The 17151-nt window shown below is 41.9% G+C and overlaps 1 protein-coding gene across 5 annotated transcripts in view; it reads left to right on the top strand.

Moving 5' to 3' along the window:
* LOC135556138 (discs large homolog 1-like protein) overlaps window positions 1–16285 on the top strand; it is a 219995-nt gene extending 203710 nt beyond the window's left edge. For all 5 annotated transcript variants that reach the window (XM_064989076.1, XM_064989077.1, XM_064989078.1 and 2 more), the window contains 7 exons: window positions 3224–3245; window positions 5240–5290; window positions 10163–10264; window positions 10606–10778; window positions 10856–10965; window positions 11122–11213; window positions 13045–16285. In XM_064989076.1, coding sequence (XP_064845148.1) covers window positions 3224–3245; window positions 5240–5290; window positions 10163–10264; window positions 10606–10778; window positions 10856–10965; window positions 11122–11213; window positions 13045–13151 — 657 coding nt within the window. In that variant the 3' untranslated portion in view covers window positions 13152–16285. The remainder of the gene's footprint in view (window positions 1–3223; window positions 3246–5239; window positions 5291–10162; window positions 10265–10605; window positions 10779–10855; window positions 10966–11121; window positions 11214–13044) is intronic.
* Window positions 16286–17151: the final 866 nt, after the last annotated feature.

Below are 17151 nucleotides of genomic sequence, written 5' to 3'. Positions count from 1 at the left end.
CAAATATTAGCCAATTTCCCTTATAACACAGTCAACGTTTCCCTTTACTGTGGCAATTGTCATTGAATCAACGTAATATTAGCTGCTTTAAATGCAACATACCGAAACAAAACCAACTATGCTAGACTCAGTATGCCAAACTATGCATTAGTTTCTGCAACAGAATCAGAGTAGGATTCAAGACTCAGTAGGACTCAGCCCGTACTCTACACAGACCTGTGCAGCAAAACTAATCAGAGCTGCAGTAGGCCTATGTGCAACTAGACCATTGCTATATATGGATCTGTGCTCTTTTACTTTGAACTGGACTGTTAACAGCATGAGTGGTCGTGAGTAGATGTGCGTGATTCTGAGGGGTTGGGTTAAATGCAGAGTACACATTTCAGCCCTTCTGTTTTGAGATCTAAGGGAGAGCTGCATGTAGCCACGTGCAAATTTTGTTCTTATCCTTTGCTAGTTAGTGAGTTATTAGCCCAGTTATAGATTATGTGTAGTCAGCAATAGGGGAGTGATTGCTTCCTACAAGAGCACAATACGCCTACATTTCTAGGCAGCTTTGAAAAGCAAGTCAGGTAAAGAGCTTTTATTTTGTCTTAAAGGGGCAGATTCCTGTTTTGAGACAGGCTTGAATAAGCTAAGTAGGCATAGGGTAGCATCATTTGTCCGATTCTCTGTAATAATGGTATGGGAATAAAAATGCAGTTTATTTTGTAAAGTGGGGTTTCAAACACAACATTTTCAGTCACTTCCTTGTCTAAAGGACATGTCAAGCATGTTTTTTTAAAGTACTATGGAATGTAGGCCTACATTGAACACCACATTGACTGCTACTGTAGGCTGAAAGATAAAACAGCTATTTCCATGTTAAAATGTTATTTTGTTGTTGATGGTAGGCCTACATTATGATCAAATAGCCACAGTAGCCTATTTGGATTTAGTTTGAACAAACTTAAAGCTGGTACAGGCTTAGTGTTCACAGTAAATGTGTGCTGGAAGTTGCATAGAATTTAATTTGCGCTCAGCAGACCTGAAATTGGAGCGACTACTGTCGCTCCAACTGAAAATTATTTCATACTAAAAGATTTTGTTTACCAAGTAATATTTTTTTTCTCCGGTTGGGGGTCAAAATGATTGATACCCCTAAAAATGATCTACATTAATGTGGATGCTACCATGTGGATGATACAAATTATTACGGATAATCCTGAATGGTTTGTGGAAGTTACGGAGGTCAAAGATCATACCCCCAAGACATGCTAACCTTCCCTGTTATTAGTAAGAGGTTAGCATGTCTTTGGGGTATGATCTTTGATCTTTTTAGCTAGCTAAGTAAACAATGAATCCCAACACATGATGTAACGTTAGTTAGCGAGCCAGCCAGCTAGCATTAACTAGCTAACAGTACACTTGAACTTGAAATGAAAATACTTTGTCAAAATTAGACGAGTCTTCTGTAAGACATGTAGCTAGCTAAACAATGGACCATAATCACAACTCATGACGTTACTACCCTGCAGGTAGCTAACCGACCAGGTTCTATGGCTATAACTAGTCAAGCAATATACGAAGAATAAGATCATACACATAACATTAGCTAGCGACCCAACCAGCTAATGTTAGCTAGCTAACAGTACACTTGAAATGAAACCACTTTCTGTCAAACTGAAAGTAGCTAGCTAGACTATCTTACCAGTATACATCATGGTTGGATGCGTCTCCTGTCTGATGCCATGCATGGTTGCCCTTAGTTTGACGATGTACTTCATGCTGGTGTTTTCTCCATCTCCTTAGCTATTGTTAGGTTCTTATTTTTCAAATGACTCACAGACACTAGAGAAGCTTTAACCAAGTTTAATCATCCCCAAAGGTTCTGTACAGCTGTGATCAGACAACAAAAGATTTCAGACTTCACAGTTTATACGCATCCTACTTAAGACACTCCCCTTTCTCTCCAATCCTTACTTTATTAGCTTCCTGTAGAATCATAAAATGTAACAGGATTCCAAACATGTATTACTCTTAAGAGAACCTGTCCTCACCTCCTGACCTCAACCCCTCTTTCATCTAATACACAGATGTCCATCGGTCTCCCCTGTATCAACACATCGCTCTCCTCTCCTCCATCAAACACATTCCAAAGCCTTCTTTCTTCTGAGAACCATTAACTTCTAACATAACCCAGTCTCTTTCATTTCATATCAATAATTTAATATTTCAATGTTCAAAGTTTAGCCGATTCCAACACTATCATACTCGAATTCCACAGATGTTTCAAAACTCGGTCCTCCAGAAATTGGAGAGCATACACAAAAGCTAGCTAACAGTACATTTGAACTTGACATTAGGTTTAAGCAGTTTTACTACGCACTACATTTTCTTAAAAGCTGCATTCAACACGGTTACCTAGACATACTGACCAGCTCAATAGACAGACCAATCCAAACTCAGCTAACGGCATGTCCAGCCCAATCATTATCTCAGCCCATCATGGCTAGCGGGAAGGTTGTTCACTTTTTCTGTGGCTTAACCAACAAGGCTCGTAATTTAAAAATTGTATTTGTATTTACAGATGGCATACAAGTTTGATATAAAGGCACATGAAAGTTCACATGTTCAAGAAGGCATTTCTGCCCCCCAAAAAACATTTATTTATTTTTTTCGTTCAAACAGCTCTCCTGTGAAGTGTCATATGCCTAGTTTCCTGAATCGGGTTACAAATGCATCCAACAAGTTTGTAGAGTCACAAGCTTGTTGCAGTCATTGCATGCTAGAAATATGGGACCAAATACAAAACTTTTGACTACTTTATTTATAAAAAATCTTTAGGGGTGTCAAATCACCCCACTCCTCTGCACACTCCACTGGCTTCCAGTCGAGGCTCGTATCAAGACCCTGGTGCTTGCCTATGGAGCAGCAAGGGAAGCTACACCTTCTTACCTTCAAGCTTTGCTCAAAGCCTACATCCCAACCCGAGCACTCCGTTCTGCCACCTCTGGTCTCTTGGCCCTACCACCCCTACGGGAGGTCTGTGGACTGAGCCTGCGTCTCCAGTAGCTTTGCTCATTGGTTTATCAGTTAGTCAGTTTGACCATTTGGACCATTTGGCTTCAGTGCAGCACTGCGGTTGTGCATGACGGTCGAACAGCATGATGTGTTCCAGTAATGAATATCTCTCTTGTGGTTGTGTCTCCTGTTGCTTTGCTCTCTGATGACTACTTCACAGGTCCCTGACAACAAAGCACTGAGTAAGTCACAAGGATTTCACTGTCATACAACCATCTGAAGCTTGTAATAAATTGTATTAATTGTAATTTAAGCCTTAGCTATGACATCCAATGCATTGTCATCAAAATCTCTCTCTGGCACCCAGCCTCTATTTTGACCATCGGCTTAGTTTGATTACATAAAAACATTTATACAAAACAGTGTGCTTTATTTCTATTCCGTTCAAAGCCCAAACTGTACCTCTAAACATACATTGCATCCATGTAACATGACCCAACACTCATATTTCTAACAGATCATCTTGACATCATCAGCATTTACACTGTGGTTAGCATTACATTATGACCAGCACACTGAGTCAGTGTGATGTCACTAAATCAATGGTGACTCGTCGGTGGGTATTGTACTGCAGATCATGTATGCTGCTTTAGCATTGTTACAGCAGGCTCCTCAACACTATTGGTCTTTGTTTCCCCTTACTCAGCATAGATAGGCCAGTTTAGAGACACATTGTCGAAGAATGTACTATAGGGGACATAATAGACAGTCTTGACTCCTGTGTAGTCCAGAAGATTTAACTCTGATGATCCAAAGTTTTCATCTTAAAATGAATATTAAAAAAATGCAAGAATATAAAATCACAAAACTACAATAACGTGTGTTTGTTACAGAGGTGTCAGAATCACCTTTTTGTTGGGGATCTTTTCTGTTGAAAATATCCCTATTCTACCCCCTTGGCATTGTTAAGACCCTTCAGTATGGTTTCAACTGTAACTTAAAACACATATTTTTAGTTCACCTTTATTTCTTCACGGTATAATATTTTACAAGAGACCTGTTCCAAGATGGCCACAGTGTTGGAAGGAAAAACACACATTAGCATGGTGTATGAAGCTCTATGACCTTGACATGGCCATGACATGCACCTTGACGTGATTTGATAGGATGACCTGCTCTGATCAAATTTTAGGATGAAAGAGGAAGGTCTCACAGATTATACCGTCACGCTGCCCTTCACAAAACCTAACTTGAGAGGGTATCGTTTTTAGAAAGTACAATATTCACACCTCCATCTTCAAAACGTTCCTAGCACTGCCCTCTCCTGGTGATCCTGTGTGTCTTCATGTTGTGACCTTGTATTACATGAACTCAATAGACATCAGTGGGAGCGGGCATCTGTATCTACATGTTTCTGTGATGCTGACATTCCCTTTGTTATACTTTCAGAGCATGCAACCTCTTATGCCAGTGATAGTGAAAGTAATTGCCATATGTCCCTCTCCTTCCCTCCCTCAATCCCTACCTCCGCCGACAGGCTGCCTGTATTCTTTCATTTGTTTTGCATGTCTCCATCGTCTGTTTTATGATCTCTTCTGTTTGTTTGGTCTGAGCAGCATACTCCGAGGATCACACATGTTAGTCTCCAAGCTACTTCAGGGATGCATGTTGAAGTAGCAGTCGTATTAGGACAGTGGTTCTCAATAAGACTCATGAGACCATAGGCTTACTGGTCAAATTCCCATGCAGGGTTCTTCAGGGGTACTCTGGACAGAGCTACTGTAAATGTATTTGGTGGTACAGCAACCAAAAAAGGTTGAGAACCACTGTATTAAGGACAGTTACTGGATTGATATGAAAACAATGTAGAGCTTTACCAGTGTATTTGTGTGAGAGGAACAGAGTCTGCTGTTGTGACTATACAGCTCGTGTTCTGCTTTCTCTACTGCAATTAAATACTTTTTAAGAAAAGCAAATCTGCTCATGCATATTCACAAGCTTCGTGGCATGCATGCACATTAGCTACTCTTTTAATGTTCTGTACAGATGGAGCGAAGGGGGTCATTATGTTAACTCCATTTTGGTACGCACACTTATAACAGGGACAAGGAGAATACTGACCCACACACACACACAGCTTGCCAACAGCTGGTCTGACTCCTAACCATAATCACAGTATCTACTGCATCGCCACTATCTGTCTAAACATGGCCGCCTGTTCTGTCCGTCCTATCAGGTGGCCAGGAGGAGTATGTCCTGTCCTACGAGCCGGTCACACAGCAGGAAGGTAAGACGCAGCTTACATTATCATCTCTGTCACACATCTGACAGCAGCAATATCACAGGATAGCTCAGCTCTCACTGCCCCATTAGAGTTAGTTATCTCACTTGGTTACGGTATCTTAGTTGGTTTGTTATCATAGTTAGTTATCTTAGAATTAGTTACAGTGGCTTGCAAAAGTATTCACCTCCTTGGCATTTGTCCTATTTTGTTGCCTTACAACCTGGAATTAAAATAGATTTTGGGGGGGTTTGTATCATTTCATTTACACAACATGCCTACCACATTGAAGATGCAAAATATTTTTGGGGTGAAACAAACAAATAAGACAAAAAATCAGAACTTGAGCATGCATAATTATTCATCCCCCCCAATGCCAATACTTTGTGGAGCCACTTTTTGCAGCAATTACAGCTGCAAGTCTCTTGGTGTATGTCTCTATGAGCTTGGCACATCTAGCCACTGGGATTTTTGCCCATTCTACAAGGCAAAACTGCTCCAGCTCCAGCTCCTTCAAGTTGGATGAGTTCCGCGGGTGTACAGCAATCTTTAAGTCATACCACAGATTCTCAGTTGGATTGAGGTCGGAGCTTTGACTAGGCCTTTCCAAAATATTTAAATGTTTCCCCTTAAACCACTTAAGTTTTGCTTTAGTAGCATGCTTAGGGTCATTGTCCTGCTGGAAGGTGAACCTCCAGAGATTTGAGACTGGGATGGAGGACTGAAACAGGTTTCCCTCAAGAATTTCCCTGTATTTAGCACCATCCATCATTCCTTCAATTCTGACCAGTTTCCCAGTCCTTGTTGATGGTGTTCTCAGGTTTGTGCCAGACATAGTGTTTTCCTTGATGGCCCAAAAGCAACATTTTTGTCATCTGACCAGAGTACCTTCCATATGTTTGGGGACTCTATGACATGCCTTTTGGTGAACACCATACATGTTTGCTTTTTTTTTTTACTTTAAGCAATGGCTTTTATCTGACCACTCTTCAGCAAAGCCCAGCTGTGGAGTGTAAGACATAATGTGGTCCTATGGACAGATACTCCAATCTCCACTGTGGAGCTTTGCAGCTACTTCAGGGTTATCTTTGGTTGCTTTTTTGCCTCTGACTAATGCCCTCCTTGCCTGGTACGTGAGTTTTGGTGGGTGGCTCTCTCTTGGCAGGTTTGTTGTGGTGCCATATTATTTAAAACATTTTAATAATGGATGTAATGGTGCGCCATGGGATGTTCAAAGTTTTGGATATTTTGTTTTATAACCCAACCCTGATCTGTACTTCTCCACAACTTTGTCCCTGACCTGTGTGGCGAGCTCCTTGGTCTTCATAGTGTCGCTTGCTTGCTGGTGTTGCAGACTCTGGAGCCTTTCAGAATATGTGTGTACAGTTGAAGTCTGAAGTTTACATACACTTAGGTTGGAGTCATTAAAAAATCGTTTTTCAACCACTCCACAATATTCTTGTTAACAAACTATTGTTTTGGCAAGTCGGTTAGGACATCTACTTTGTGCATGACAAGTAATTTTTCGAACAATTGTTTACAGACAGATTATTTCAGTGTATCACAATTCCAGTAGGTCAGAAGTTTATATACACTAAGTTGACTGTGCCTTTAAACAGCATGGAGAATTCCAGAAAATTATGTCATGCCTTTAGAAGCTTCTGATAGGCTAATTGACTCAAATGGTATCAATTGGAGGTGTACCTGTGGATGTATTTCAAGGCCTACATTCAAACTCACTGCCTCTTTGCTTGACATCATTGGAAAATCAAAAGAAATCAGCCAAGACCTCAGAAAAAATATTGTAGACCTCCAAGTCTGGTTCATCCTTTGGAGCAATTTCCAAACACCTGAAGGTACCACGTTCATCTGTACAAACAATCGTACGCAACTATAAACACCATGGGACAACGCAGCCGTCATACCGTTTGTAACGGCGTTCTTCGTTTGTCAAAAGAGAGTCGGACCGAAATGCAGCCTGGTGGTTACTCATGATCTTTAATGAAGGATCGCGATACATAAAATAACTATTACAAAATACAAAACAACAAACGGAATGTGAAATCTAATTACAGCCTATCTGGTGAACACTACACAGAGACAGGAACAATCACCCATGAAATACAAAGTGATACCCAGGCTACCACACTTTGGCCTGACCAACTAATTAACGACACAAAACACTAAGGGCGTGACAGAACCCCCCCAAGGTGCGCCAATACGGTTCCCAATCAGAGACAACGAGAATCACCTGACTCTGATTGAGAACCGACCGGATCTGGAGGCAGCCAAACCTATGCAACACCCCTACTCAGCCGCAAATCCCAATACCAACAAAAACCCCAATACGAAATACAACATAAACCCATGTCACACCCTGGCCTGACCAACTAATTAACGAAAACACAAAATACTAAGACCAAGGCGTGACAGAACCCCCCCCTAAGGTGCGGACTCCCGGATGCACCTCAAACCATAGGGAGGGTCCGGGTGGGCGTCTGTCCATGGTGGCGGTTCCGGCTCCATACGTGGACCCCACTCCATAAATGGCATAGTTCCTCCCCTTCGCGTCCTGGGATGATCCACCATCACCGCCGACCATGGCCTAATAGTCCTCACCCAGAACCCCACTGAACTGAGGAGCAGCTCGTGACTGAGCCAGCTCGAGACTGAGGGGAAACTCGGGACTGAGGGGCAGCTCGGGACTGAGGGGAAGCTCGGGACTGCACTCAGCCTGGCTGACTGGTGGATCTGGCACTGGTTGACTAAGCAGATCTGGAAGAGTCTGGTGACCTGGAAGAACTGGATAGATCTGGAAGAGTTACTGGCGGATCTGGGGGCATCTGATTTTCGGGTTTCGCTCTGCGCCGCCGTGTCTTTCTTTTCGACTCCATTCTCCTATAGCCCTCTTCGCACTGCTCCAGCGAATCCCAGGCGGGCTCCGGCACTCTCTCTGGGTCGGCCGCCCACCTGTCTATTTCTTCCCACGTCGTATACTCCAAGCCTCTGCTGTCCATAACGTCCTCCCTTCACTGCTTCAGCTGCCTGTTCGCACGCCACTCGGTCCGTGTGTGGTGGGTGATTTTGTAACGGTGTTCTTCGTTTGTCAAAAGAGTCGGACCGAAATGCAGCGTGGTGGTTACTCATGATCTTTAATGAAGGATCGCGATACATAAAATAACTATTACAAAATACAAAACAACAAACGGAACGTGAAATCTAATTACAGCCTATCTAGTGACACTACACAAAGACAGGAACAATCACCCACGAAATACAAAGTGAAACCCAGGCTACCTGAATACGGTTCCCAATCAGAGACAACGAGAATCACCTGACTCTGATTGAGAACCGCCTCAGGCAGCCAAACCTATGCAACACCCCTACTCAGCCGCAAATCTCAATACCAACAAAAACCCCAATACGAAATACAACATAAACCCATGTCACACCCTGGCCTGACCAACTAATTAACGAAAACACAAAATACTAAGACCAAGGCGTGACACCGTTCAAGAAGGAGACCCGTTCTGTCTCCTAGAGATTAACGTAATTTAGTGCGAAAAGTGCAAATCAATCCCAGAACAACAGCAAAGGACCTTGCTGGAGGAAACCGGTACAAAAGTATCTATTTCCACAATGAAACAAGTCGTATATCGACATAACCTGAAAGGCAGCTCCTCAAGGAAGAAGCCACTGCTCCAAAACTGCCAAAAAAAAGCCAGACTACGGTTTGCAACTGCACATGGGGACAAAGATCGTATTTTTTAGAGAAATGTCCTCTGGTCTGATGTAACAAAAATAAAACTGTTTGGCCATAATGACCATTGTTATGTTTGGAGGGAAAAGGGGAAGGCTTGCACGCCAAAGAACACCATCCCAACCGTGACGAACGGGGGTGCTAGCATCATGTTGGGGTGCTCTGCTGCAGGAGGGACTGGTGCACTTTACAAAATAGATGGCATCATGAGGGGGACAATTATGTGGATATATTGAAGCAACATCTCAAGACATCAGTCAGGAAGTTAAAGCTTAGTCGCAAATGGGTCTTCCAAATGGACAATGACCCCAAGCAAACTTCCAAAGTTGTGGCAAAATGGCTTAAGGACAACAAAGTCAAGGTATTGGAGTGGCCATCACAAAGCCCTGACCTCAATCCTGTTGTAGGCAAATCTGAAAAAGCATGTGCGAGCATGGAGGCCTACAAACCTGACTCAGTTACACCAGCTCTGTCAAGAGGAACGGGCCAAAATTCACCCAACTTATTGTGGGAAGCTTGCAGAAGGTTACCCAAAACTTTTGACCCAAGTTGAACATTTTAAAGGCAATACACTCGATTAGTATTTGGTAGCATGTAAACTTCTGACCCACTGGGAATGTGATGAAAGAAATAATATCTGAAATTATTCTCTACTATTATTCTGACATTTCACATTCTTAAATAAAGTGGTGATCCTAACTGACCTAAGACAGGGAATTTTTACTAGGGTTAAATGTCAGGAATTGTGAAACTGAATTTAAATATATTTGACTAAGGTGTATGTAAACTTCCGACTTGTGTACTGAGACAATTCGATCGCACACAGATGTGGACTTTATGTGACTTCTGAAGGTAACTGGTTGCACCAGATCTTATTTAGGGGATTCATAGGAAAAGGGGTGAATGCATATGCACCTAATTCTTTTCAGTTACATTTTTTTGCACTTTTGAAACAAGTTATTTTTTTCACTTCACCAATTTGGACTATTTTGTATATGTCCGTTACATGAAATCCAAATAAAAATCTAATTAAATTACAGATTGTAATGCAAGGGAGGTGAATACTTTTGCTTATACAAGGGCAGTATTGATACAGTAGATCCATCTTGTCTGTCCAGTGAACTACACACGACCCGTCATCATCCTGGGGCCAATGAAGGACCGTATAAACGATGACCTCATCTCAGAGTTCCCTGACAAATTTGGATCCTGTGTCCCACGTGAGAACCAACATTTTTGTTACATACACAATTTTATGTTTTTATTTACATTTTAGTCATTTATCAGACGCTCGTATCCAGAGCAGGTTACAGGAGCAATTAAGGTTAAGTACCTTGCTCATGGGCATATTGACAGATTTTTCACCTCGGCTCAGCGTTATGAACCAGCAACCTTTTGATTACTGGCCCAACGTTCTTAACCAATAGGCTACCTGCCATCCTATGTTGACCCTTGTCTTGTACCTAAAGGTGTGATAACAAGTTTGCAAGAGTTGTCGATAATTAAATGTATCAAACAAAGATAACTACATTTCCATGAAACAATTTGTTTGGTTTGCCAGACACGACCAGATTAAAACGGGATTACGAGGTGGATGCCAGAGACTACCATTTTGTGGTGTCCAGGGAGCAGATGGAGAAAGACATCCAGGATCACAAGTTTATCGAGGCAGGCCAGTACAACAACCACCTGTATGGAACCAGCGTCCAGTCTGTACGGGAGGTCGCTGAGAAGGTGAGTAGAGGAGGATGTGTCAGCATATGGCTGTTGTGATGTGATGAGTTGTCTTATCTATTGCTCTTTGTGTCCAGGGGAAGCATTGCATCCTGGATGTTTCAGGCAACGCCATCAAACGACTACAGTCGACCATGCTCTACCCCATCGCTATTTTCATCAAGCCCAAGTCTGTGGAGAATATCCTGTAAGTTGTTTTGATTCAACATGTCATTTTCATATTAAGAGGCCAAAGCAATGGCAATTAAGAGCAGACTCAGTATGTTTTTATTCAGTCACCTATTAGCTGTACACAGGGCAATGTCTTAGTCATTCTTTATCGCGCTCTCTCTCCTCCCTATAGAGAGATAAATAAGAGGCTAACAGAGGACCAGGGGAGGAAGACGTTTGACAGAGCCATAAAACTGGAGCAGGAGTTCACTGAGCACTTCACTGGTGAGTTCAGCCCCCCACACCAGTCCATTTTCAACCTGCTTCATTTAAAAAAATATATATTTCACCTTTATTTAACCAGGTAGGCTAGTTGGGAACAAGTTCTCATTTACAACTGCGACCTGGCCAAGATAAAGCATAGCAGTGTGAACAGACAACACAGAGTTACACATGGAGTAAACAATTAACAAGTCAATAACACAGTAGGAAAAAAAAGAGAGTCTTTATACATTGTGTTGCAAAAGGCATGAGGAGGTAGGCGAATAATTACAATTTTGCAGATTAACACTGGAGTGATAAATGATCAGATAGTCATGTACAGGTAGAGATACTGGTGTGCAAAAGAGCAGAAAAGTAAATAAATATAAACAGTATGGGGATGAGTTAGGTAAATTGGGTGGGCTATTTACCGATAGACTATGTACAGCTGCAGCGATCGGTTAGCTGCTCAGATAGCAGATGTTTGAAGATGGTGAGGGAGATAAAAGTCTCCAACTTCAGCGATTTTTGCAATTCGTTCCAGTCACAGGCAGCAGAGAACTAGAACGAAAGGCAGCCAAAGTCACTTTATAGACAGACTGGAACGTAGACGTAGACTTGGCTTTAGGGATGATCAGTGAGATACACCTGCTGGAGCGCGTGCTACGGGTGGGTGTTGCCATCATGACCTGAGATAAGGTGGAGCTTTACCTAGCATGGACTTGTAGATGACCTGGAGCTAGTGGGTCTGGCAACGAATATGTAGCGAGGGCCACCCTACTAGAGCATACAGGTCACAGTGGTGGGTGGTATAAGGTGCTTTAGTAACAAAACAGATGGCACTATGATAAACTGCATCCAGTTTGCTGAGTAGAGTATTGGAAGCTATTTTGTAGATGACATCGCCAAAGTCGAGGATCGGTAGGATAGTCAGTTTTACTAGGGTAAGTTTGGCGGCGTGAGTGAAGGAGGCTTTGTTGCGGAATAGAAAGCCAACTCTAGATTTGTTTTTAGATTGGAGATGATTTACTTCATACACTACATCTATTTCTGCACTTAGCATGATGACAAGTGTCTGTAGCAGATCCCTGAATTAAATAATGGGCAAAATACAGGAAAGCCTGTCCTTCCTATAATATATACTGAGTATACAAAACATTTAGATCACCTCTTTCCATGATAGACTGATTCGATGAAGCTGTGATCCCTTATTGATGGCACTTGTTAAATCCACTTCAATCAGTGTAAATGAAGGAGGCAGGTTAAAGAAGGATTTTTAAGCATTGAGACATGGATTGTGTATTTGTGCCATTCAGATGGTGAATGGACACGACAAAAGATTTAAGTGCCTTTGAGCGGGATATGGTAGTAGGTGCCAGGCGCACCGGTTTGTGTCAAGAACTGCAACACTGCTGGGGTTTTTTACGCTCTGCTGTTTCCTGTGTGTATCAAAGGTCTGTCACCCAAAGGGCATCCAGACAACTTGACACAACTGTGGGAAGCATTGGAGTCAACAACGGACAGCATTCCTGTGGAACGCTATCAACACTGTGTAGAGTCCATGCCCCGTGAATTGAATTTGTTCTTAGGGCATAATGGGGTGGTGCAACTCAATGTTAGGAAGTTGTTCCTAATGTTTTGTGTACTCAGTGTATGCATTTAGTATCTTTGAGATGTAGTAAGTAGCCTTGCTCGAGCCTTGGTTTGTGCGAGACGGAACGGCTCATACACTCAGGAGCCTATATCCTGTTTCTGTAGCATGAGGCAGCTTAATCCTAAATTCCTAGACCGAACGCTAGTCTATCACTGCGATGTAGTGATGTGTTTAATGTATATCCCCTCTGTGTCGCTGCAGCTATAGTCCAGGGGGACTCTCTGGAGGAGATCTACAACACGGTGAAAATCATCATCGAGGAGCAGTCAGGACCCTTCATCTGGGTGCCTGCCAAGGAGAAGTTGTGAAAGGAGGACAGAAGATAGTACCCTTATGTTCTTTAAGTGGTCTTCTCTGTCTTTTTATTTTTACCAACCTGGCCTGCTGTGATTGCTGGCCCTCTTGCCCGGAGCTTAGCACCCCCCCCCCCTCCTACACACACACACATGCATGCATACATACGTCTCCATCTTTCTCTCACACACAAACACCACCCGGCTCCCCTCTGTCACACTGGCTAGAGAGCTGATCACGCGTTGGAGTTGATGATCTATCTTTCTCTCTCTCACACACACGCACAAAATTATTTAATGCTGTCTCTTTCTCTCACACACAAACATACACTCTCTGGGGTTTTCTTGGGCTGTCTCTGACTGGTGTCTGGATCTTGTCTCTGGATGTTTTTCATACTTATGGGGGGATTTTTTTTTGGTACAATTCCTTAATGTTTAAGGAACATGATTTTAGATGCAATATTAATTATATTTTTTTCCCTTTTTTTCATGTATAGGTTCGTCAAAGGAAATGACATGAGGCAAAACTTAGCACGTTTATAGCTTTAAAGAGCATGTTTCGGACATGTTTTCTTGTCACGTTTTTGTTCTTCATTTCTCATTTGGACTTGTATCTGAACTGCATTACTCATCGCCATTATTTTTCACATGTTGTATATCCATGCACACCAACGTACGTCTCTGCTCATCTGAAGCAGCCATGCATACCTGTTTTAGTCTTTTCGAACTACGCAGAGGTAACTAAGTGAGTAGTTGCCTATCATTAGCCACCTTCGTTCACTACGATCCATGATGGTTTTAATCTATTCATGTCACTAAGCTTTTGGAGGGGGTCTACTTCCCGACCAGAAATAGATTGAATGAATGAATGGCTGTTTTTGAACTGACTCCAGGTGTCCATGTATTAATATTAGGAGCAAAACACTGATGCAAAATAATGAATTGTACACTGAGATTTTAACTGATATTTAACCTTCAGTCTACTGCCTATTTTGTTATAATAAAATGTCTATATTGAGCTTTACTTAAACTCTTACAGATATGGGGAATTATTTTCTTTGTTGTTGAAGGGACAGTTTATGAATATGAATATATAACAGTACCAGTCAAAAGTTTGGACACCTACTCAATCCATGGTTTGTTTTATTTTTTAATATTTTCTACATTGTAGAATAAGAGTGAAGGCATCAAAACTATGAAATAACACATTGAATCATGCAGTAACAAAGTGTTAAACAAATCTATATATATTTGAGATTCTTCAAAGTAGCCACCCTTTGCCGTGATGACAGCTTTGCACACTCTTGACATTCTCTCAACCAACTTCATGAGGTAGTTACCTGGAATGCATTTCAATTAACAGGTGTGCCCAGTTAAAAGTTAATTTGTGGGATTTCTTTCCTCAATGCGTTTAAGTCAATCAGTTGTGTTGTGACAAGGTAGGGGTGATATACAGAGGATAGTCTTTTACCAAATAAGGCTAAGTCCATATTATGGCAAGAACAGCTCAAATAAGCAAAGAGAAACAACAGTCCATTACTTTAAGGCATGAAGGTCAGTCAATCTGGAAAATTTCAAGAATTTTGAACATTTCTTCAAGCGCAGTCACAAAAAGCATCACGTGCTATGATGAAATTGGCTCTCATGAGGACCGTCACAGGAATGGAAGACCCAGAGTTACCTCTGCTGCAGAGGATAAATTCATTAGAGTTACCAGCCTCAGATTACAGCTCAAATAAATGCTTCAAAGTTCAAGTAACCGACACATCTCAACATCAACTTTTCAGATACGATTGTGTGAATCAGGCCTTCATGTTCAAATTGCTGCAAAGAAACCACTACTAAAGGACACCAATAATAAGAAGAGACTTGCTTGGGCCAAGAAACACAAGCAATGGACATTATTAGACCGGTGGAAATCTCTCCTTTGGTCTGATGAGTCCAAATTTGACATTTTTGGTTCCAACCGCTGTCTCTGTGAAATGCAGAGTAGGTGAACGGATGATGTCTGCATATGTGGTTCCCACCGTGAAGCATGGAGGAGGTGTGATGGTGTGGGGGTGCTTTGCTGGTGACACTGCCAATGATTTATTTAGAATTCAATGCACACCTAACCAGCATGGCTACCACAGCATTCTGCAGCAATACACCATCCCATCTGGATTCTGCTTAGTCCCAATATCATTTGTTTTTCAAAAGGACAATGACCCAACACACCTCCAGGCTGTGTAAGTCCCATCTGACCAAGAAGTAGAGTGATGGAGTGCTACGTCAGATGACCTTGCCTCCACAATCACCCGACCTCAACCCAATTGAGATGGTTTGGGTGATGAATTGGACCGCAGAGTGAAGAAAAATCAGCCAACACAAGTTTTCAGCATATGTGGGAACTCCTTCAAGACTGTTGGGAAAGCATTCCAGGTGAAGCTGGTTGAGAGAATGCCAAGCGTGTGCAAAGTTGTCATCAAGGCAAAGGGTGGCTACTTTGAAGAATCTCACTTTGAAGAATCGCAAATATAAAATATAGGATAGGAATATGGGTTAAGTTTGGTAACCAGACACATGTAAACCCTGACTCTGAACTCCAGTGACTGGCTGAGGTGTAAAACTGTGTGTTGGTGAAGCAGTGTAAACTAACCAATGTTGTGGCAGCTGGTTCTTTCCCCCTGTCCATTCCACTTCCCCGTTAGTTTTCTTTTTCATGTGATGTGCATGGTTTTTTAAAAGCAATGGTCTTTATTAAATAAAAAGACAAGGGGGGAAAAAAAACAAAAAAAGGAGCCTGTTCACCAAGGATTGTGACAAGGTCATATCTTCAAGCTCTGCATGGGGATCATCCAGACAAACACAGCAGAATTGTGTACACACAGCAGTAGACAGTCCTCAAGTGTGTTCGTATCTGAATGGAAAAGAGCTGACAGCGCTCTCCAAAGCGCAATGCCTTTACATGTCCTCCGGATGGCGCTGTGCTGGAATCTTCCCTCCCGCTCCTGCTTCCACAAAGATGATTGTTTTCTATACAACTTCTTCTTCTTCATCAGCTCACCACAGCTTTCTATCTCACTTTTGGATTCGAGTCTGTAAATAATCCCCTTCCTGATTCATTCCATTTGTTATGAAAATAACTGCCAATAAACCCTTTCTCCAAATTTGCAGTGTTGTGTGACTACATTGCGGTGTGATGTATCTCTCTCTGCCTCTACTGATACTCTTAAACAAATGTTGTCCTGTTTTTTAATTGAGTTAACTCTACTCAGACAGAAACACTCTTTGTCAGTGTAATTCAGAGAGGTTCCAGGATACACAAAAGCATTAGCATAAACCAAAAGTGACAAATTAAAAGCGATTATACTTTTTCCCATGTCTACTTTGGGTCCTTTGTGGAGATAAAAACACTTGCTATAGTATGTGCTTAATATATTCTTGGAATTCATTCATTGCAGGCATTTTATCCACTGTTTCATAATCTCCTAGGGAAAATGTATAACGTGTGATCTATTTTTATTTTGTGTGTGTGTGACATGAACATGCCTGGTGTGTGTCTGCTGTTTTAAGAAATGTCTCAGTCTGCTAGTGTGATTGGCTACAAAATATAATCAATGAGAACTTGGCACACAGACTCTCTCAGGATGTTAACGGGTCCATGTCCTAACTGTAGGGTAAGCAACATTTATTTCCTGTTTTGAACAACTGAAGTTTGATGGGGCAATAAAGTACAGGAATCTGTAAGAGGTCAAAGCTGGTGTAAGGCTACTTACTTATCTGTAAGTGGTTGCAGATGGATGGAAATAAGTCAGGTAGTTGATATGTAGTACCACCGGACAGGAGACATCTGATTATTTCATGATGTAGTCTGTTGTTGTCACGTTCTGACCTTTATTTCCTTTGTTTTGTCTTTATGGTCAGGGCGTGAGTTGGGGTGGGCAGTCTGTTTGTGTTTCTATGTTTTTTCTATTTCTGTGTTTGGCCTGATATGGTTCTCAATCAGAGGCAGCTGTTTATCGTTGTCCCTGAT

This window comes from Oncorhynchus masou, chromosome 15 (genome assembly GCF_036934945.1).
Source record: "Oncorhynchus masou masou isolate Uvic2021 chromosome 15, UVic_Omas_1.1, whole genome shotgun sequence".
In the NCBI taxonomy this organism is placed as follows: domain Eukaryota; kingdom Metazoa; phylum Chordata; class Actinopteri; order Salmoniformes; family Salmonidae; genus Oncorhynchus; species Oncorhynchus masou.
This window is presented reverse-complemented; position numbering and strand designations above follow the sequence as displayed.